The 23,870-nt window shown below is 45.6% G+C and overlaps 1 protein-coding gene across 1 annotated transcript in view; it reads left to right on the forward strand.

Annotated features, from left to right (window-relative positions):
- The window catches only part of LOC129324355 (putative uncharacterized protein C6orf183), a 66,599-nt gene that overhangs the window by 10,851 nt on the left and 31,878 nt on the right, over positions 1-23,870 (forward strand). The window contains exons 2-7 of the mRNA XM_054971577.1: positions 3,006-3,147; positions 5,017-5,089; positions 12,753-12,863; positions 14,163-14,276; positions 16,126-16,320; positions 17,891-18,047. Of these exons, the coding sequence (XP_054827552.1) occupies positions 3,011-3,147; positions 5,017-5,089; positions 12,753-12,863; positions 14,163-14,276; positions 16,126-16,320; positions 17,891-18,047 (787 nt within the window). The 5' untranslated portion in view covers positions 3,006-3,010. The remainder of the gene's footprint in view (positions 1-3,005; positions 3,148-5,016; positions 5,090-12,752; positions 12,864-14,162; positions 14,277-16,125; positions 16,321-17,890; positions 18,048-23,870) is intronic.

Consider the following 23,870-nt stretch of genomic DNA (forward strand, 5'->3'; position numbering starts at 1 on the left):
GGAAGGTGGATGTTGGCAGCGGCCCCTGGGCCCGGCGGGCACAGGGAGATGGCGACGAGCCTCCTCCTCTCAGGGGCAGGGGGTCTGGCTGCTCGCCAGTAGCACCCCCCATGTGCCCACCCGCCAGGCCAAAAAGGAGCACGCTGGTGAGAAAAGAACAGTGGGTGATGCCGGCTCCATCTGTGGTTGTGTTTGGCCGTCTGTGTTTGGCTGTCAGAGCTGCCTATCAGGGTTTGCAGGGATGAGATTGGAGTGCCCATGGCTACAGAACACCCCTTTCCCCCTCCCTCCCCTGGCTGTCTTCTCCCAACTGGTGACTGCTTTGCTGCTCTGTGGTTGGAAGGAAACCTTGCTGATCAAGGAAAGCTGGTCTTCCATTCGGGTTTCCAAGGCGACAGAAGGAGGGGAAACACAGCTCAGGCACTCCCCTGGCTCTGTTGCCCCGGGAATAGATTACTGGCGCCTGAGTGTCTGGCTTCCCGATCCAAGCATGATCCAGCCCCGATCCAGCCCCCCTCCCGATCGCTGGATCGTTGACCATGGCCGATCACGATCTGCTGAGTCACGATCACGCGATTGCCATTATCGTGGGTTTTTTTGGATCGTAATGCAGATCGTGCCCATCTCTAGTCTGGAGATCAGTTGTAATTCCAGGAGATCTCCAAGCACCTCCTTGAGGTTGGGAACCCCATTTTGGTACTAATTTCCGAGTCTCCAACTTTCCTTCTTTTTCTGCCTCCCATTAAGACACTCATTATATAGCTCCATACACCCAGTAAAGGTTTGTTGATTAATATTTTTCTCATTTTCCTCAATGTAACCCACTCCTCCCTCCCTCCCACTCTCTCTCTCTCACACTCACACACACACTCTCACACACACACACACACACGCTCTCTCTCTCTCTCTCTCTCGTGCAGAAAACAAAGTGCCATTGTTGAAGTTCCAAACTTCCTGGATTGGAATATGAATCTCAGTGACTTGTAAGGTATGGTTGCACAACTGAAGAAGGCTTTAGGATGCAGAGTTCTTCTCTAGACTAGATTGTAATCCTTTCTGGAGAGCCAGTACTGCAGTCCCCCATTCAAGAATGACAATACTGCGCATATATCCAAGAACCCCCAAATTATTCAGGATTCCTGAATATATCCAAAAAATGCTAAGATATATTGGAGTATATTTTTGGACCAGATATATCAAATTACACATTACTAGTGGAGACAAAAGTGTTTTCCTCATATGAACTTTCTAGGTAAGCAGAAAAATATGACATAGTTTACTCAAAATGGGGGAGGCACTTCAAAAACTAGCCTCTTGAGGACTGAAAATACTCTAGAAGGAACAAAATGTTGGGAGAAGCTTAAAATCAGCTGAAGAAAAAAGTAGGCAGGGGGACACTGCTCCCTGCTCAAGCTATAGAAAGCTTAAACCATCTAGAGGGGGAAATTCAAAGGGACAGAGCAGGATTTCCCATTGTTCTCCTTCCTGCAATTTCTTGTGGGCCCCAAGGTTTTGATTAATTATTATGATTAATTAATTGAAGGTCAGTGCAATTTGAGCAGTTTTTTAAAATTGGAGTCCTTTTTATAAATATGACTGTTTTGATAACTTGAATCAGTTCCTCTTGAATATTCATTCAGATGACATAGGCCGATTCCACATCACCTTACCTCCTGCATTTTTTTCGAAATGATTGCGTCATGTGTGAGGGCGCAATATACAGCCGCGTGTTCACATCACCTTCCGACTTCCATCTTTCCTGCGCGATGCCACGATCACATCCCCTCAATAAAACCCGCAACAAATGCGAGGGGGGGGGCGTGGTTGGGCTGTGAAAAGTCTTGTGACCTTTTTTTAAAAAAAAAAATCTTCAAGCGGTTGGTATATCGACAAGATACTATCCTGTCCTGCCGAAACCACACCCCGTTAATTGGCTGTGACTGGCTCATTTTCCTCCCACCATCGATAGTTTGCATCGATTGGCCCCCTGTTTGGGCGGGCAATTTTGAAATGTTTTTTAATAGTGGATCCGTGGAGTTTTTCTCTCTGTTGGTAGTAGGTGGATTTTTGGATTTCTCATCATGGCTCCTCGTGAAACCATCCTGTTCCTTATGGCGCAGGTTGTTTTGATAATGCCACAAAAAGTTATCTGCTGATTAAGGTTGGTGATCGCCTGTGATTGGGAAGGCGTCACCTACTGTGGACCCCAGTTGCCCCACTAAATAACACAGGTTGCATGACGGGGAATCGACATCCTGGTCCGTCCCTTGCAGCATTCTCCCCTCCTTTCATCTGGAGATCCACTCTTTCAACATAACGGAGTAGTCGATCCGAAAGCTGACATGGCACCTGGCACAGAAAAATATTACGCTGCGGTCTGTTCAAATTCCGGGTAGGGACATGGAGGTTGATTGGGTCGTGGTGTCGCCCTAACTATGATTTTTTTTCTTTAAGTGCGGGGGGGGGGGCCCCGCGGAGACGAGGGGTGTGGCTTGATTGGTTAATGCTTTAGGGGATGGACAATTTAATGAGCTCATAGCATGATGAAATCGCGTTGGTCTGCTGTGACGCTGTAGCAATACCATTACGGTTTTTTTAAAAAAACGTGTGAACAGAGGAATGTGTAGCGCAGCGGCAGCGAAAAACTAGCGCTAAAACAAGGTAGTGTGGAATCGGCCATCGTAATACATAAGTAGATGTAAAATTCTGGTTCTCATACCAGAAGAATATCCAGCACAAATTATGACTGATTAATAACTTCCTCATGTAGAAGAGCCTAGACTGTTTTTTATGTTTATATGTACATTAATAAAAATATGTGATTATCCATCTATACTTGCAGTTGAGAATGCATACTTTGTAAACCACTCTGAGTGGGCATTAAGTTGTCCTGAAGGGCGGTGTATAAATCTATCAATTAATTATTAATTATCATTATCATTAATATTAACATTATTATTACATAAACTAGGAGTTTACACTATATTTCCCTTTTATGATGCAAGGCAAAATGGATAAAATTTACAAGATCTCTTCAACTGAGAGGGTCCAACAGGTAGAAAAAGAGCTAGCAGTACAACTGGCTGAACTGAAGACAGAAATAGAAGATAATGGAGTTCTACAGGGAACACCACACAAGGCTTATAGGTAAAAATGATATTAATCAAGGGCACAAAAGGCTGTAGTGTAAGTTAATTTCTCTGTTCCAGCACAACCCTTTCCCATAAATGATCTTAGTGTTTATTATAGTTAATTGTGAGAACAAGTTCTGTATTTTTAGATATTTAAGCACTATTTCACATATTGTTTTACTTCTATGGGTTTTTTGTTAATTCTACCAAACGCTGAGTTTAATCCTGCCAGCTTTCCACTGGCTGAAGCAGATCTGTGTCCACCTTCTTATTCTCCTAGTAGCACTTTGTGATCCCATCCCCAAAGCTGATGCCAGTGGTTTTGGGACCCTCATAGGGGATTGGGGGCTTCAGTGAGACAACTGGCCATATTCATCCTTCCTTAGGGGGATGTAAGATGGCTAAAACCCACATTATGAGAAGAGTGATACTCAGTCTTTCCCATAAGGAGTCACCTTTAGCTCCAACCACACCATAAGAACTGCTTACTTTTTGAAAAATTAAAAGTCTTATTTTATCTTTACTCATTCCATCTCTCTACTGCTTCCCTTTTCCATCCCCTTCTCCTGCTCTGTCAGGATGTCTTTTCCTCTACTATCTAGTATCCAGCTTTCTCCATTCTCCAAAAGGTGTTTGTAGCTTTGATAATGTGTTTGGGGGAATTGAACTACTCATTGAAGATCAAGGTGTTAAGACCACAGCTGGCACCACATTCCCCCCCCAGTTAGCATTTCCTCTGAATTTTCCAGGAAACCAGAGCTGCTGTAGCATAGTAGTTAAGTGGTTGGGCTGTAAAATTAGCTCTCTCCTAGTTCAAATCCCACTACTTCTATGAGCCCAGCAGGTGGTCCTGGATAAGCCACTTCTTTCAGTCCCAGCTGCCCAGCTGTATTGTGGGGATAATAATAACACTGACTTTGTTCACTGCTCTGAATGGGGCACTAATCCTAGAAGAGCAGTATATAAGCACAGTTGTTGTTTTTGTTGTTGATAACCTATTCTGAAACTGACATGAGGAAATGTCAGGTAGCTAGGTTCAAGGAAGCTAAATACTTAATAATTACCTTTTTTTGTTTAAAGAAACTTACATGTTCTGCTTGTTTTATTCCTAAGATTTTTATATCTGTACTGTTTATATACTTATTGGTGGTATAAGATTGTATAATTTTCAATTTACTGTCTAAATTTTGCATAACTTTTATATTATGCACTTACTTTACTCTGTTTTTGTCTTACTTTCATTTATTTAAATGAAATGTTTTTTTAAAAAACCTATTCTGAAACTGGTGGTAGATTTACCAAAATGCAATTTTCAATGAAATATGGTGATCTAGCAAATGGTGTATTTTTTCTACCTTGCAATAGTTTCTACCTTGCAATAGCTTCTACCATATGCACAAGAATTGTCTGATTATCCACCAAATGTTTATCTGCATAAAATATAGGGCATTTAATAGAAGTTGATAACTAATTAGAGTGAAGAAATGGTTTGACAAACGGGACAATCTGGAAACTGAACGAAAATCTTACAATAGGGGTACAATCATACAACAGGGGCTCTACAAAAGTTCTGAATGTTTTGTATAAGCTTAACGAAAACAGCCATTCAGATAAAGAGCTGGAACTATATGCTGTGAGAGAGGTGTGCACAGTGTGCCTGCATCTGATCATGCTTATTTCTGGCTCAGATGGTTCCTTGTAGTTGCTTGACTTGTTCATCACAAATGTAGCCTGGAATTTTACATATCATCACTTAAGCCATATTGAGGAGGATTGATGGTTCCATTTATAATAAATATATGGATGGCTTTACTGGATGCACTACTTACTTATTTTGTTGCTAATCTTACACTTGTCTAAAACAACTTTTGATCATCTTTCATAGCTCTGTTCCCCTCCCAAAAGATATTTATTTTTTCAGAAGAGAAAGAGAGTTGGCACTGAAGAAATGTTTACAGGTAAGTGATGGAAAAATGGTTGTAAAATATTCCATTTGAATACATTACAAAAGATAACAGAATAGTAGACAGATAATGAATACCCCTTGTTGGCCTCTCCTGCCCTCAAGGTAGAACCTAGACCCTTGATTTATCTAGGAGTTGGGAGACATCTAGAAGCATGTTAGCAGGAGCATGTGCTACTGAGCTCATTGTAAGACCTAAGAGGTAGCAGTGACAACAGCAAAGAAATTTTACGTCTCTGCTACCACTTAATTAGCCTGATTCCTGATGAGACAGAGGCAAATGCTGGTTGGGAAGGCTGAGGTCTTGAAGGACATAGTGCTTTCCATAAAGGCAGGGTTCAGTTGACCCTTGCTGATGTGATTAAGAAAAACAGGGTTTCTCACCTGTAACTGTTGATCGTCGAGTCTCTTCTGTGCAGACACACATTGGGACTGCGCAGGCGCAGGCCAGCCGCGGAGAAGATTCTTTTAGCTTCTAGAAATGTGACGGGGACGTTCGGGCCCACCGCGCATGCGCGCCGGTGTTCCCGCCAATTTTGAAGTACAAGTACCCGAACGCCCCCGGCATTCCCTCAGTTCACCTGAGCCGCCGGAGAAACAATGGAGTAAACCAAGCACTCACAGCGGGGCAGGCGGGAGGGAATGTGTGTCTGCACAGAAGAGACTCGACGATCAACAGTTACAGGTGAGAAACCCTGTTTATCGTCGTCGTCCTTCTGTGCAGCCCCACATTGGGAGAATAGCTAGCATCTCACCAATGGGGGCGGGTGTGAGTGTCTATGAGAACAGAGAGTGCAGAACAGCCGTGCCAACAGCGGATTCACGGCGTGCATTCACGTCTATGGAATAATGTTTAATGAAAGTGTCAGCGGTAGACCACGTTGCAGCTTGGCAGACATCCTGGAGCGGCACTCCTCGCAGGAAGGCAGCAGAGGCAGCTTGTGCTCGAGTAGAATGAGCAGTAATCGACAACGGGCACCGAACTCCAGCTTGCTGATAACAAAGTTTAATTGCAGACACAATCCAGCGAGAAATGGACTGGGCAGAAGCTGGCGAGCCCTTGCGAGGGCCAGAGTAACATAAAAACAAGGCAGGAGACTTCCTGAAACACTTGGTGCGATGTAAATAAAACAATAAAGCACGTTTCACATCCAATGTGTGTAGAGTACGTTCCTCTGGGGAAGAGGGTGTAGGAAAAAAGGAAGGAAGGACCACCTTTTGACGCAGGTGAAATTTTGAAACCACCTTGGGCAGGAACTGCATACTAGTGTGGAGCATGACCGTACCGGGGAAAAATTGCAGGAAGGGGGGGTCACACCTCAGAGCAGACAACTCCCCAACCCGCCTGGAGGAAGTGACTGCAACCAAAAAGGCCACCTTCTGTGTGAGCAGAGGCAAGGGACAGGTAGACAGGGGCTCAAAAGGGGAGAGCATCAGACGGGAGAGCACCAGTGTCAGGCTCCACTGAGGAATAGGATGGGCCCTAGGAGGAAAGGACTTTAGTAGGCCCTTCAGGAACTGTTTGGACAGCCAATGTGCAAACACAGTCCTCCCATCAATCTGCTCATGGAAGGCAGAGATAGCAGCCATGTGCACCTTAACACTGGAGAACGCCAGGCCCTGGGAGCACAGGTCCAGGAGGTACTCCAGAATGACAGGCAGCGGGCAAGTGAAAGGGGAAACCCCTTTGGGGGCTAACCACCTAGAGAAACGTGACCACTTCCTCTGGTAGGACAACCTGGTAGACGGTTTTCGGGCATTCAGAATCACATTAAGCACCCTAGTAGAGAGGCCTAGTCTGGGGCGCAGAGGAGCCAGGCAGTCAGATTTAGCACCGCCACATCGTGATGCCACACTCCGTCCCTGAGTAGCAGGTCTGGGGCGTGTGGCAGCGGGAGACACCGCCCCTGTGACAGGGAAAGTAAAAGGGGGAACCAATCCTGGCGAGGCCACCGAGGGGCAATCAGGATACAATGGGTTCGGAAGGCCCTGACCCTGGAGAGGACCTTGTGAAGGAGCGGGAAGGGCGGGAAGGCGTAAAAGAGCCCTGGAGACCAGGGTATCTGGAAGGCATCCCCCAGTGAACGATGGCCAATCCCGGCCCGGGAGCAAAACAGCGGGGCTTGTCTGTTGTGGGCTGTGGCAAAGAGGTCGACCAAAGGCGTGCCCCATGTGCGGAAAACCTTGTGGAGATAAACCGTGTTGAGGGACCACTCGTGCTGGGGCAAAAACACCCTGCTCAGCGTGTCTGCTGCCGTGTTGTTCTCCCCCGCAATATGAATGGCCCTGGGCAGGACGTTGTTGGCAATGGCCCAAATCCAGAGTGTAGTCGCCTCCTTGCAGAGCTTGAGCGAGACCGTTCCTCCCTGCTTGTTGAGGTAATAGCAGGCTGTGGTATTGTCCGACAGGACCTGAACCCTCCTGTTCCGAATGACATCTGCAAAAGAAGCAAGGGAGTAACGGATCGCTCTAAGCTCTAACAGGTTAATGTGCATGCCCATTTCAAGGGAGGACCAAACACCTTGAGCAGACAGGTGTCCACAACGCCCTCCCCAGCCTAGAGTGGAAGCGTCCGTGAAAACGGTGACCTCCGGCAGGAAGGGACCAAAAGGACAACCCTTGGACAAATTCTCTGGGTCAGTCCACCACACCAATGTCCGCTGTATCACCCTCGGGACGGAAAACCCACGGTGTTGACTCATAGTGAGGGGGTTGAAAACCCGAACAAACCAATTTTGTAGAGGCCTCATGCGCAGGCGTGCAAAACACACCACCCCTGTGGAGGAGGCCATAAGGCCTAACAACGTTTGAATCAGGAGGGCAGTTTGGAACCGGTTATGCACGAAGTGGTGGGCCAGGGAGGACAGCCTGCTCAAGCGGTCCGGGGGTAGATAAGCCCGGCCCAGCAGAGAGTCAAAGTGGACCCCTATGAATCTAATGCTCGTACCAGGGGACAGGACCGACTTCCCCAAATTGACCACTAGCCCCAGACCGTCTAGGACGGACAAGGTGAGGGCGATAGAGGCCCGGAGGGAGTCAGAGGAGGGACCCACCAGGAGCCAATCATCCAAATAGGGATAAACAAAACAGCCACTAGACCGTAGATGTGCCACCACGGTGGCCATACATTTAGTGAACACCCTGGGCGCCGAGGCCAGGCCAAAGGGCAAGGCCGTGTACTCATAGACAGCGCCTCCACAGGTAAAACGGAGATATTTCCTGTGGCCCTCAAAGATGGAAATGTGGAAGTAGGCGTCTTTGAGATCCAAAATGGCCATCCAGACGCCTGACTCTAAGAGTTCCAACACCCGGGACAGGGTAAGCATCCTAAACTTCTCCACCTTCAAGTAGGTATTAAGGGCCCGAAGGTCCAAAATGGGACGAGACCCCCCATCTTTCTTATCCACAAGAAAGTATCTTGAGTAAAACCCCCAAGGGGAAGTAGAGACATTGACCACCCGGACAGCACCTTTGGCAACCAACTCCAAAACATTATTTTGTAACACAACATTACAACAAGAAGCACAACGGGGTGGGTGCGAAAGAGGGGGTGCAGTGGTAAACGACAACTTATAACCACGGGCCACAACAGAGAGGACCCAGGTATCCGTAGTAATGAGTTGCCAACGGGGCAAGAAAGGCCGTAGCCTGTCCAAGAACAGGACATTAACAGCGTCCTTGGAGACCAACTGGGAAGCGTCCTGGTCTAGTCAGAAGACCGTGGGCTTCTGCGCTGAAGTCGAGGGCTTGGGCGAAGGAGGCTGCTGTCGTCCCTTGGACCGGCCGGAGCGTCTCGAAGAGTGGCGCTGCTGGCCAGAGTAGGAACGGTGGCCATAGGATTGACCGGAGGGGAACCGTCCTTGGCGCTGGTGGAACTGCTGGTAGGGGGACTGATAGGACCGGAACCTGCCGTACCGATATCTCGGACCCGTCTGTGGAACCGAAGGCGCAACCCCGAGCGACTTGGCCGTCTGCTGGTTCTTCTTCATAAGAGAAAGGGACTCATCCGTTTTCTCTGAGAAGAGTTGAGGACCTTCAAACGGAAAATCCTCGACCTTGGCCTTCTTCTCGGGGGGCAGGGCAGTAGATCGAAGCCAGGCGTGCCGACGCAAGAGCACTGAGGATGCCATCGCACGCGCCGCGGAGTCGGCAGCGTCCTTGCCAGCCGTCATCTGTTGCTTCGACAAACGGAAAGCCTCAGCCTGGAGAGCCTTGACCAAGTGACGGCGATCGTCGGGGAGGTCAGAGAGGTAGGACGACAGACGCTTCCACAAGAAAAGATTGTAAGAGCCCATTATTACTTGGAAATGGGCGATCCGGAACCCCAGGGAAGCTGAAGAATACACCTTCCGACCAATTCCATCCAGCTTTCTCCCCTCCCGATCCGATGGAGCCGAAGAGGAGCCCCGTCGGAACCGAGCCTGACCCTCCTCGGCCACGATGGAAGAGGGCTTCGGATGGGCAAAGAGGTAAGGGCAATCTTCCTGTTTGAGGCGATAATATTTCTCAACCTTCTTGGCCGTAGGCGGTACAGAAGCAGGGGTCTGCCAGAGTGCCAGGGCATTGTCGACGAGATCTTCGACAGGAGGAAACGCCACCGAGGCAGGAGAGCCCGAATACAACGGCTCCAACAGCTTACTCTTGGGTTTGGAGGTCGTGGAGGCGACGTCGAGCTCCAGTGCTGCGGCCATTCGGACCATCTGCTCTGCAAACACCCTGTAATCGTCATTAGGGGACGATGAGCGGAGCTCCCCCACAGCATCATCAGGGGAAGGGTCAGAGGCCGCGTCCGACGAGTACTCAGAAGGAGACGCCAAGCCCTCATCATCCTCGGAGTCGGAGAAAGCTGCAGGGGTCTGCGTCGGAACCGACGGGCGGTCAGCCGGAACCGAGGTAGAAGGCTGGGGTGCCGAAAGATGGCGACGCGGCTGAGTGGCAGGCGGAGCTGGAGGCAGAGTGGAGGGCGCCGGAACCGTGGCCAGGGGCACCGAAGGACCAGGCAGAAAGGAAGCGGACTGCTGAATCCAAGCCACAAAATCCTGCCAGGAGGCCACGTTCCCTAGGCCCGGGACAGGCTGCCAAGGAGGCAGAGCAGCAGGCAACGGAACGGACCGGTGAAACGGCGCTGGAACCGAGAAGACTGGCTGCGATGGAATGGAGACCTCCGCCGGAACCGGAGCACACGGCAGAGAGCGCTCAAACTCCTGGAACGCGTCCGAAAATCCACGGATCGACTCGCAGTCGTCGGGAATCACCGGAGGAGGTGTGTGAGGAGGCGACGGGGTATGGAGGAGACTCCGGACGTCCTCAGGAGGAGGGGCCGGTCCAGGAGAGGAACCAGCCAACGAGGCCGGGGCCGGCGACAGAGCACGGCGCTTGGCCTTTGACTTGGCCTTTGCCTTTTTCGGCGGGGGCTCCGAAGAAGCCTCGGTGGCCACAGGTTTCGAAGAAGGCTTCGAAGAAGCACGTTTCTTCGCCTTTCGACTGGACGGAGCACTCACGGAACCGGAGGCGATCGACCCGTCCGGAGCGGACGCCTCCGTCGGAGCCGAGACGAGCGGTTCCGACGAGTGATGAGGAGCCGGCGAGGGGGCGACAGAGCTGGGCTTGCTCCCGGACGACACAGAGGCTTTGGGCGGTAGAAGGTTAGCGTCCCAAAGAAAGGCCCGGAGCCTGGCCTTGCGGTCGTTCCGCGCTTTCGGAGTGAAGGCCATGCAAAACTTACAGCGCTCCACGACGTGCCCCTCGCCCAAACAGATGAGGCAGAGGTCATGACCATCAGAGTGGGTCATTTTAGTGCCACACTGTTGGCATTTTTTAAATAAAGCGGAATGGGACATAGTGGAGGCGTTTCCCAGTCAGAAGGAAACGGCAACTCACAGCTAGAAGAAAGTTGGAAGACACAAGCGACAGCTGAAGAACCTTTTCGAACGGCGGCGAAAAAGGAACTGAGGGAATGCCGGGGGCGTTCGGGTACTTGTACTTCAAAATTGGCGGGAACACCGGCGCGCATGCGCGGTGGGCCCGAACGTCCCCGTCACATTTCTAGAAGCTAAAAGAATCTTCTCCGCGGCTGGCCTGCGCCTGCGCAGTCCCAATGTGGGGCTGCACAGAAGGACGACGACGATCCTAGAGGTTATAGTGGGCCCAGCATTAAACCTACAGAAGCAAGTTCATTAAGCCTGGAAGATAGCTCCCTACCTTGACTCAGCTGACCTGGCCACATGAATTAATGCCATGGTAATGTAGTCTGCCTTGAGTCTCCTTTAGAAAGACAGTCAAAAAAAGAAAGAAAGAAAGAAAGGAATGGTGACCTCACGAGTCACGACTAGACTACTGTAATGCACTCTACATGGGTAGGCCCTTGACATCAGCCCAGAAACTCCAGTTGGTACAGAATGCCCTAGTTCATTTATTGTGAAGCACTAGGTGGAACATGCATGTAACACCCATTCTACCTTCCTCCATTTACTATCAGTTACCAGGTTTTGGTTATTACTTACAAAGCTCTTAATGTCCTCTGCTATGCTCCATCATGACAGTTTGGCACATCTGAGCAAAGCCTTTTGAAGGTGCCACCTTGCAAATGGGTAAAACTGGCAACTACCTGTTCACACACATTCTCTGTAGTGGCCCCCGCCTTGTGAAATGACGTATGTGAGGAGGTCAGGAAGGCTTCCATACTTCTGTTATTCCATAAACTGTGTAAAACAGAATTGTTCAGGAGGGTTTTTAAAAAATAAAATAAAAGGAATAGAGCTGTAATATAATGGAACCATTCAAGAGGGTGCTTTTATGAAGGAAACAGAACTGTAGTCTGCTCCACTGTTTATTGTATGTATTATATCTTGTTGCTCTAATTGCATTGTTTTCTACTTGTGTAATTCCATTTTTGTATTGTTTATGACATATGTCATACTTTTTTGCATTGTTTCTAATTTTGTAATGCTAGTCAGTTTGGTGTAGTGGTTAAGAGCAATGGAACTCTAATCTGGAGAACTTGAAGCCAGCTGGGTGACCTTGGGTCATAGCTCTCCGGAGCTCTCTCAGCCCCACCCACCACACAGGGTGATTATTGTGGAGATAATGATAACATACTTTGTAAACTGCTCTGAGTGGGTGTTAAATTGTCCTGAAGGGCAGTATGTAAATCAAATGTTGTTGTTGTTGTTATACTGCATTGTTTATTGGATGTCTAATGCCATTTGATCACATTGTGTTACAGTGCATGATCTGCCTTGAATCTCAGTGAGAAAGGTGGGCTATTAATTCATCAGTGGTAATCACAGGAGTAATCTTGCAACTTTTTCTTATGTAGCTCGTTTTGAATTTTTGAGCCAAATTATCTATTACTTAATTATTAGTATTTTCTAGTCCCTTTTAATTCATTAATTAAAGCCACTCGGTTATAAGAGCTGAAGATGGAGAACATTAACAGAAATAATCCCCCATCTCATGATTCAACAAGTTCCAGGAAAGAAAAGAGTATGATGAATCCTACCCACTGGGCTCTCAGACCATGACTAAAAAACCAAGCTGCTTGTTCAGATAGAGCCTGTGACATCTGTAGAATCCAATTGCAACATCAAAGGTGACCTAAAAATACACGGTTTCATTTCAAAGATTCCCAGTTTTGTCTTAATGTCTGTCTTTTATAGGTAGCAGAGGCAAAGCCGCTTGTAATTCAAGCTGATGTCATGCAGAGGGAGCTAGATACCTGTCTGAAAAGAGAATATAATTCTGAAAGCTTACCTTTATTACTGCATCAGGTAATTTTTTTATCATCTTTATGTGATTTGAAGACTTATTTAGAAATTTCAGTGTGAATTTTCTAGCATGGGTGAACATTATGGCTGCTTACATATTAAATGAGGCTCCATACACAAACCATCATGGCCCTGTCTGCAGATGAAGAAAATTACATGTTTTGTAACTTTTCTGCCTAATAACCACGTGTGCCACAAATACATTCTGACAAGTATAAAGTATTCTAACTTTTCAATGTTAAAATCACACACACACAAATCCTACCCACTTTTGTAGCAAAGTGACTATACTTTCTTATGCTGATTGTCTGCTTATTGTTTAAATTTCCTCAACAGAAGTGAATGAGTAGGGATTTTATCCACAATGGTCAGTTTATTGCAAGGGCAGTGTTCTGCCAGTGATTGCGTATGGCAGAAAAGAAGCCATTTGGAATGACAGCAAGAGAGAGACAAAGTGGGGAATTGTATCTGGACTTGGTTAAAAAATAAGATCAGATTCCAATTTCTGTTTACCTGTGCAGTTGCTGAACAATAGGAATCTAATGCAGGACTCACGGTTATGCTGTCTGATGTAGGAGTCTTTTTGCTGCCACTGTATATATTTGTAAATAGATATTATGAGGAGATATTATGTTTCCTTGCTGTTGGACTTCTCACTGCTTACAAAAGGGGGAATGTCTAAAAATGCCTTGGCGTGGGTGCAGGGAAGAGGGCAAGGGAAGAAAAGTTGTGCCACTGTTTTTCACATTAAAAATGGTGGTTGCATATGGTGCTCTGCACCAGAATAGAACAGCAAAACTGTTCTAAATGGCTTAGTGGCTTTTTTGTCTTTGAACAGATGGATTTCAATGCTTGTGATTTTGAAAACAGTTTGTCATCATACTTTAAGGAAGAGGGGACTATCAGAGAAAAATAAATCTAAAATCTCTCGATGCTAAAAAACCCAAGTGTCATGGGTCTTTGAATCCCGACCATGGTTTTGTTACAAAAATTATATAGAAGAAAAAGAAGAAATTCAGATTTTAATCAAATATCAAAGCCTTATTTGGAATTACCTTGCTGCTAGATATAGTCTTCATACACATTATACAGTGGAAGTTTGCAGAGCCTGCACAGAATATATTAAAACTTTGTAAAATAGTAGAGAATTTGCTAATTACATCACATAAAATAACTTTTAGGTGGTCTGCAATACAAATCAAAGCATGGTTACTCAAAAATGAGTAACCAGTATGTGTGCTTAGGGTTGCAGCCTAAAAAAAAATAGAAATTCTCCTTTTTAATATGTGGCATTTTGTACAGTTTTTTACAGATAGAATTGCCCAGTTGGTCCAAAGCAAATATTTATACATGCTTAGATGGAAGAGATTTTGTCAGCACAGCAGTGTTATTGAGCAACTATATCCTCTTTACCAGGTATGGATATCTCAGTCTGTTACAAATACTAAATAGAGGCATGTATGTTTTCTTCCACAATAAATAATAGAGGTCAACTGTGCATTTTTCTGGACATGGCTAGCTTTAAATTGGGTGGTAAAGCTGTAAATGTGGTCTTTATTTCCTCTCTTTAAACATTGCTGGGTTAGATCTAAAGGGCCATAAGCAGATCCACCCACAAAACAGGTCTTTCTTGCTCTGCCTTCTCAATGCAGCCCACTATGCCTCAAAATGCTGTTGCTGGAGACAAGCAGACTTTTGGGAAGAGCATGAGGAGCAATGTGGGGGGTCTTCAGTGGAAGGGAAAATAAGGAAAAATCACCCCCTTCCTCAGCTAGTGCCATTCTACTATTTATTTATTTATTTATTTTATATCCTGCCTTCCCATGAATGGGCTCAGGGCAGCTCACAACATTCATAAAATACAATAAATTGATCATAAAACTATAAAATCAGTAATATTCTTTAAACAGTCATTAAAATAGTCCAGGCGCCATATCCATAGGCTACTTAAATAAACAGTTGGGAGTCTGTATATAGGCATACATATGGACATAGCACATGGCCGAGGGCAGTCCCAGAAAAAGTGGTGGAGGACACCTGCTGGTCATCAGCCAAAGGCCCAGCAGAACATCTCCATTTTACAGGCCCCGAGGAACTGCAACAGGTCCTGCAGTGCCCAGATCTCCAGTGAGAGAGTACTCCACCAGGCCAGGGCCAGGGCAGAAAAAGCCCTGGCCCTGGTCAAGGTCAGATGGATGTCCTTCAGGCCAGGGACCACCAAGAGTTGCTTGTCTGCAGAGCGCAGCACCCTGCAGGAGACGTAATGGGAGAGGCAGTCCCACAGGTATGCAGATCCCAGTCTGTGAAAGGCTTTAAACAACAAGGTTAACACCTTGAACCAGATCCAGAACTCCACGGGGAACCAGTGCATCTGGCACAGCACAGGATGAATGTGCGCTCGAATTGGCATTCCAGTAAGGATGCATGCCGCTGTGTTCTGGACCAGCTGTAACTTCTGGGTCAGGCCCAAGGCAGCCCAGCATAGAATGAGTTGCAGTAGTCTGGCCTGGAGGTGACTGTTGCATGGATTAGTGTAGCCAGGTCTTGGGGCAAGAGAGAGGATGCCAGTTGCCCTAGTAGAAAGCAACTTTGGATCCAACCCATTAATTTGGTTTTATAATGTTCTACTAATGTGAGGAGCAAAATTATGGTGTTTCTTAAATAGTAAATATTAATTCAGTCACCCTTCCTCCCATTATTTTTAGATAGATGGAATGAAAACCTCCATATTTATAGAAAAGCTCCATATTCATAGAGGCTATAACCTCTCTCAGGGATGATGCTCGGTGACTATCTGCAGGAGCTTCTTGATGTGGATGTTCAAGAAAAGCTATACCATATGAGTCCATATGATTCCACTGCATGTGTAAATTTGATGTCAGGATGTATGTTCAGGGCTGTGATAATAGGATATAGACCCTGACAGCAGTCAGCCGTGCCAGACAATGAAAAGTCAGCAGTATTTGGTAACCTTTGAGGATTCTGGAAAACTCATTGATGCATTGCCACCTATAGCCTATGAGATCTTAAGGTTAGCTCAGAAGACTTTGAAAACTAAATGTCTTTTCAATGACTTTTTAATGCTGAGGTTTTAAATAAATAGATAAAAATGTATCTTGAGAACAGCGCTGGTCTCTATAAGTGTCACACTCCTACTCATGATTTCTCACCTTAAGGGAAAGGCTACCTTTTTGTATTTCTAGCTAATGAATAAGTCTCATTAGAAAATAACACCTCTGCTCTCTCTGTCTCATCTTCTCCCTAGAAACAAATGGCTCACATTATGCAGGAGTACAATGATGCTGTTCAAAGGGCCGCCAGACTGTCAACTGCAAGAGAGAACTTCCTGACAGGAAAGGAAAATCCTACCAGCTTGGTGACTCAGGAAGACCTAGCTATTTACACACAATGGCTAATATGTCACCTGCACTCACTTAAGGCCATCCACAACTACCTTCAGGTAAGAAAATTATTGACTGTGAAAAATAATAACAAACTTTGAGCCACATTTCCCATAATTAACTTTTATAATCTGTAATTATAGCTGCAAAGGGCAGGAAAATATGTATCCTACTGCAAGACTTTTGCCAGTAGTGGTGGGAGAAATAAGGACTGGGACCTTTTCACCTTAGAACTTTAGGAAACTAGAACGCTGACTGGATAACTTGAAACACAGTGCTTCCCTGCTTGTCATACATCAGGCACAGGGTAAACAGAAAAAGCCCAGTCTGATCATGATTAGGAGAAGTACTGGGAAAGGAGATGAAGCATTTGAAAAATTTTCTGAACAGATCACATGCTTATATGCCTGCAACACATAGCAGTGTTTGCTATATAAAGGGATATCATTCTAGCAATGCCCTGTCCAAAGTTTCAGATTTCCATTTTCTGAATTTCAGTTGGAGGAGTGGATCTACAGTTGCTTATCCATAGTCCAATGGCAAGAATCTATAGGAGTGGGGCACCTGCAACCAGCGCAGCAAGACTGATCAGGAAGGTCACACTAATTGCAACTGCTGGTATTCCACATATATTGGTGCCTGTAATCTATTGTCCTGCAGATAACGTCAGTGTGCATTATTCACCCACTTCTGTGTGTGGTGCAAGTATATAAATCACTCAGCAGCCTGTACCTACTTCTGCGTCCTAAAGATGTCAATAGCATGCAACCTGCTTAGCGCAGAAGCTTGCTGCAACTTTCCTTCAAAAATCTTATGAATTGTATTTCTGTGATGGGTCTGGCCAGCCCCACAAGGTAAATTTCCTACCAGGGAATAGTAACATCAAAAATACTATTGGTTGTTGTGGATTTTCCGGGCTGTATAGCCGTGGTCTTGGCATTGTAATTCCTGATGTTTCATCAGCAGCTGTGGCTGGCATCTTCAGAGGTGTAGCACCAAAAGACAGAGATCTCTCAGTGTCACAGTCTCTCACAGTGTGACACAGTCTGTCACAGTGTGACACAGTCTCTCACTGTGACACTGAGAGATCTCTGTCTTTTGGTGCTTCACCTCTGAAGATGCCAGCCACAGCTGCTGGCGAAACGTCAGGAACTACAATGCCAAGACCACGGCAATACAGCCCGGAAAACCCACAACAACCATCGTTCTCCAGCCGTGAAAGCCTTCGACAAAAATACTACTGTCCCCATGGTTCTTTGGGAGAAGGGGAGGGGAACAATGCTTATATTCCGCTTTTCTCCTTGATCAGGGACTCAAAGAGGTATTTCACATCCTTCCCCCATCTTCCACTTAATCCCCTCAAAAACAGCCTTGTGAAGCCATGTTAGGCTGAGTGATTGTGATGAACCCAAGGTCATCTGCTAGGCTTCAATAGTCAAGTGAGGGATTCGACCTTGATTATCCCAGGTCCTTTTCCAACACCTTAACCACTACACCATGCCTGCCCAAGAAGGCACAAGAACGGCATTTCTTTAACATTTCCTTGATTGTATTTTCTCCTTTATCCTTCTTCTGGTCATGTTTGGTATACAAGGCATAAATACAAGATGTGTGTTCACACACCTGTAGGTACTCCAGTACTTGCCTATCTCTCACAGAATGGAGGTAGCCATTGGCAGGCATCAAAACCAAGGAGATGGGAATAAATACAGAGCTGCCAGAAAACTGGAATCCTTGTCTTCTAGTATTCAGTTCTTTATGTCACCTAATGCCTCAGCAACAGATGGTAAGAAGGAATTATTATTCACATGCCTTTGAGCCTTTCTATATGATCTGGTTGTTTTAACACTAATGGTGCAGTTGTTTGAGGGGTAAATGTCTTCCTTGAGGTTTGTTTGTTTGTTCAATTTGTATTCTGCCTCTGTTCCACTGTGGAACTCAAGGAGACTGATGTGAGACTCCCAGGTGGTCTCCTGACTAACACTGACCAGAGCATGACCAGCTTAGCTTCAAAAAGGTGAATTTGTCACACAGCCTCTAACCACACTACAGGCTCTGCTTCTGTTGCAAAGAGAGGGCATTTTCCCAGCACTCAAACTGCACTAATTTAGGCTTAGGATAATACATTTTTCTCTCCTTTTGTTAAAGAAAATGTGAGCACATAATTGTCTAGTTACTTGACTGGAGTGATTTGAACATTTAGCTGAAGCACATGATGCATTTCTCACAAGATTCAGTATCTTGCTGGCTTCTTTAAATAGCAAAGTCTAGAAGGAGGGCAATGTGTGAAATGAAAAGTGGGGAAGAGGGGCATTCTCTCTGCAGGGTACTTGAGAAGCTGGGCTGATCCAACTTGCTGAAGCACTTAAAACAAAGTGATTGTTCTTCTGATGAGAGTACCAAGGATTCTTTTGATGCCAGCCGCCTGAGAAATTTCTTTCATATTGTACTTGCAGACCCATTCTCACTTTGGTGGGCTTGTTTTGGCCTCTCTTCTTCAGTGTGCCATCTGTTAGTGCTAGCCAATGCCTTCATTTTTATTTATTTTATTTATTTATGTCATTTATAGTCCACCTTTCTCACTGAAACTCAAGGTGGTTTACACAGTGTGAGATTAGTACAGTCAATTTCCAGGACATTTCCATAAACAATGCCATAGGATAAATAAACACAATTTTACAAAGACAAAGCGTTAGTAAGAATCCATACAAAGTTGAAGAAATGCTGAAACAGAACACAAGCAATTCTAGGGCTGACAGACCACATGAAGCACAAATAGCTCATAGGAGCACATATTTAAGACAACAGGTAGTACGTAAGGCAACACAGTGGTGAAGTCTATGGCCTTAACTCATTAGCGAAGCATCTGAGAGCCCCTCCCTACAATATAAAATCCTTTTTGAATAATTCAGTTTTGCATTGTTTGCAGAAAGCTAGGAGAGTGTGGACTTTCCTGACCTCCTCAGGCAGGCCATTCCCCCACAGAGGATGTCAGGCCTGGCTAGGGGATTCTCTCAGACTCTTCACTTCATCAAACACAATTGTATGAATTAAAGGTCTTTATTAGAAATTGTTCCCTAGAAGTGCACATATACATAGTAATTGCCTAGAATGCCAAAGCAAAGTCTTCTCCGAGAGTTTATACCTCCAGTCCCCTCCCCCCAGTTCAAATAAGAGTCAGTTGAAGTCAGCAAAAGTCCTGAAAGAGATGCAGAGCTGAGTTTCCCAAGGTCAGTTCCCAGACATTCAGTTCCAGCTGCACTGATAACACCACTCAACCCAAGCAAAGTGTAGCCAAGATAAAGTGAAGGAAGAAAGCTACACTACTACCCATCGCCACCCACCCCCAGTAAATATACATTCACATGTATGGCAGGCAGGCAGGCAGGCTGGCTGGCCTGTCTGACAGAGGAAGCCCGTGTATGGACTGCTGTTGATTTCACCCATGTACAGGGTGGCACCTGCAGGAGACCCTGTTCAGATGTCAAAATCCCCCAGAATGCATAAAGCTAGCATATCAGGGAGAAGGCTTTTGACCTTCCTCTTCTGGTATAAGCTGAGACAGGCAAGCAGTTCTGGTTTGAACAATAAATGGTGCTGCTTTAAAAGAAACAAACAGTAGCTACTGACAGTCTGAATCTAGCTTATGTTGACAGGTTTGAACCCTTCTGTAATCTTTGGTGTTGACCTTTATTCTCCAGAGGAGTCTTTTGTTAGCTTCATAAAACTAAATTTTGAAATGTCCCGGTAGCCTGTGGAGTGGCGTGAGGATTTGAACTCATGCTTTCTGCTACCAAACTCAGTGTTCTCATTGCTGTGACAGTGGCCAGTGTTTAATTTTGAATTAGTTATGATAGTTTGAACGGGGACTGTGGGCTGATGTTCACTCAATTATCCTTTATATAGGTCATTAGGGGAAGTCTAGAGTTATATAAAGAGATTTGTTTTCAGAAGATTAACCATTAGTTCCGGGACACTTGGGATGATTGGTCACAGAATTTACATTTAATGTTAGAAGTCACTCCATTGGCTACCTACTAATCAGTTATCAAGCTCAATTCGAAGTATTGGTTATTACATATATATGAAGCTCTTTCCAGCCTTGGTCCTTCATAACTATGTTATGTTCCAACACAACAACTTTGCTCATCTGGACAGGGCCTTCTGCAGGTGCCATCTTACACATATGCAAAATCAACAGCTGCCTGTACATGTGTCTTCTCTATGATGGCCCCCTCCTTATGGAACAGCCTACCTGAAGAAGTCAGAAAAGTTCTCACTTTCCTGGCTATGTAAAATTAAATTATTCAAGAAGGCTTTTTACTTAGATAGAAGGGCTGTACTGTAAGTGATCTCAAAGAGATGCCTATAGACTTTACTACTATGAACTGCCTGTTGCTGTACGTATGATCCTACCAGCTAGTTTCTATGTTGTTTAATATGTAAGTAGAATTGCTTATGCTCTGTTTCAGCATTTCTTTGACTATACTGGATTCCTGATGGTTTTAAATCTTTGCAAATTTGCATTTATATACTGTAGTACATTGTTTTATTGAAATCTCTTTGAAATGGACTGTACTCACTGTGTAGTCTGCCCTGAGTCTCAGTGAAAAAGGTAGACTACAAATTTTAAAATATATAATAAATAAATAAAATTATGATATGGATTATGGAGTGCTGCTCGTTTCTGTCTGGCAAACACTCAAACATCTATTGAAATCCAGTGAAAATAGTGCCATATTTTTAAAGTACTGACTGCAACTTCATCTTTAGAACTAATTATTGTTACTGCACAACAAAAAGAAATACAATGCTGTTTACCTTTAGATAACTTCCATAGTGCCAATTAGGGAATTAAATAGGAGCAGGATTCAAAATCTGGAAATCATATGAAAAGATCACAATGACCTTTAAAACAATTGCAAATGCACTATACAATGCAACAGACCTTGAGTAAACAAAAGTTCAGAGAAAGAGAATGTCAGTGCCACAAACCCACGTCCAACTCAGGCTTAGGCTGACCTTCCCCTACCCTGAGGTAAAATTTCTCCTCTTTAAGCCTATGAAGCTGTATACTGGGCTGGGAAGCCTCTGGTAGCATGGTTGATGTTAAGCTTCAACTTTCCTCCTTGTCCCACCCTTAGGAAATATTAAAAAGGGTTACCCAGCCAAGTCTTAGTAGGGGACAGATCAGGGGTTTGCGCTTCCCTTTAGCAGAAACTGGCACACAAGGCTTGGGGAGGTTCAAAACGTAACTGAAGGTTTATTTACAGAAGGTTAAAATCAAAAGGCAGGTAGGTAGATGTTTGAACTTAAGTAACAGAAAGGTTTTTATACAGCAATTTCACTGGTGTGAGGCACAAAACACTTGGTTTAACACTAGGTTGCTGTCTTCTTTCAGAGGTTAACACTGCTTCACAAATGTTTCACTTCATATACTTAAACACAAACACAGCATGACTTTCCCTCCTCTCCAGACCAGGGCCAGATCTAGGGGTCCTGACGCCTGGGACAATCCAAGTCTGACTGCCCTTGCGCATGCACGCTCCTGTGCACACTTCTGTGACGTCATCACGTACGGCGGGCATGCCACCAGCGGAGCAGCAGCAGCACTGGCGGCTGGGAGGCTGTCCATGCCACTTGCCTGCCCCGCTGAGGGGGTGGCCGGCTCGCCGCGTGCTCCCTGTCCTGCTGGGCAGAAGAATGGCGTGGGTGGCCTCCCAGCCCTCCATGCCACTAGCTTGCCCGGCAGGACAGGAAGCGTGTGGCAAGCTGGCCACCATCTCAGCTGGGCAGGTGAATGGCACGGAGGGATGGGAGTCTGCCCACACTACTTGACTGCCCCACAGGACAGGAAGCACACAGCAAGCCGGCCACCCCCTCAGAGGGGCAGATGAGTGGCACGGGCAGCCTCCCAGTCCTCTGTGCCATTCATCTGCCCGGCTGAGAGGGTGGCCAGCTTGCCATGCACTCCCTGTCCTTCTGGGCAGGTGAATGGTGCGGGCAGCCTCTCAGTTGCCCATGCTACCACCGGCACGCTCCCAGCGGCTGGCAGCTGCACCTGGTGCCCCCTCTTTGGTGGCGCCGGGGGCAGACTATCCCCCTGCCCCCCCTCAATCTGGCCCTGCTCCAGACTTAAGGGTGCTCCACTGAGACAAACCCTTCCTAGATACTGGGCAGGCGTTATAGTTATGAGCTATAACCCTGTTTCTGGCACTGAAGGGAAGACTCCTTTCTACCCACTTCCTTGGCCCTCTATAGTTCCCAGATCTCTTGAGTCTAAGTAGGACTTAGTGCTAGTTTTCCCCACTTTAGTCCTAGAACTAAAAGTGTTTCACAAACATTTCTTCCTCACACAGAGGATTCTCTGGCTGACCCTCTCTGGTCAAAAGCCAGGCTCCAACTCCCTTTTCCTCTCTTGTTTACTCTCCAACTCCAACTGACGGCTTCCCCAACATTCCATCCCCAACTGCCATTTCAGGCTAGCCACTTTGGGGAGAGGAGACATGTCAATCATAGCTCACTGACTGGAAATCTCAGCATCTGAAGCTGAGGATAGAAGCCAGGTGGAACTAAGTAATCTATGCAGTGGTGAGCTGGGTATCCATTTTGAACAGAGAATGAGCTTTTATGGAGATGAAGAGACTTGCCTCTTTACTGTTTATATTCCATAACAAGTTAACCATGCATGCTTGGTGGCATGCTTTAGAGTATAATATTAGTTTCTACCTTCGTCTACTGTAATGATCTGAACTGCATAGATTAAACAGAAAATGATTAAATAGAAAATGATTAAACAAAATATTAAAAGCAAAGGAAATGTGTAGAATGGGGGCACAGATGGCCCATTACTGCCAAGCAGTGAAATAATAAATTAGATTACATATAGTTCTACAAATCCTCATGAGCCTTGTAGAACTATAGCAAGTTGCTGAATAGTAATTAAAATTCTCTGTGTGTCAATAAACTGGTGGGCAAAGGACATCTGTGTGATATAATTTTATTTAGGCTTTTTATGTGTAGTTCAGAAAAAAGTCTCTCCGAAGTAATTTCTTCAGGAACAGAAAAAAAGACATGATGTTCTTGGACAATCATCCAAAATATTTGGGAGCAGGAATGCTATTCATATGCGGATACATGCTTGTGAATTTCAATGGCTTCCCTGTGCAATCTGACAAAGTAGTTGGAAGTGTTAGATACATACTAAGTAGTTGGAAGTGTTAGATACATACTAGTTAGATACATACTAACCAGGGGATACATAGCATTATTTTTTATATAATGACATCATATAGAACTTACAATGTAAAATGTAACGTAAGAGAGGTAAGAAAAATAGAGTAGGGAGAGGGAGAGAAGAAAATCCATTAATTCTAGTTACATGTGCTGAGTTTTCAGTGGGGAAGGGGACTTAGGGTTTGTGCCAATGGCTACTTTGCCAAAGTAGCCAATGGCTACTTTGAAAAGATGGGCTTTGAGGGGGGATTTGAAAGAAGTGAGATGTGGCACCAGACAGATGCTCTGGGAGGTAGTTCCAGGCATCAGGAGCAGCGAGGGCAAAAGGGCAGCTTTACTGAAGGGAGCAGAAAACCATTCACCTGGCTATCAG

This window comes from Eublepharis macularius, chromosome 1, assembly GCF_028583425.1.
Source record: "Eublepharis macularius isolate TG4126 chromosome 1, MPM_Emac_v1.0, whole genome shotgun sequence".
Taxonomy (NCBI): Eukaryota; Metazoa; Chordata; class Lepidosauria; order Squamata; family Eublepharidae; genus Eublepharis; species Eublepharis macularius.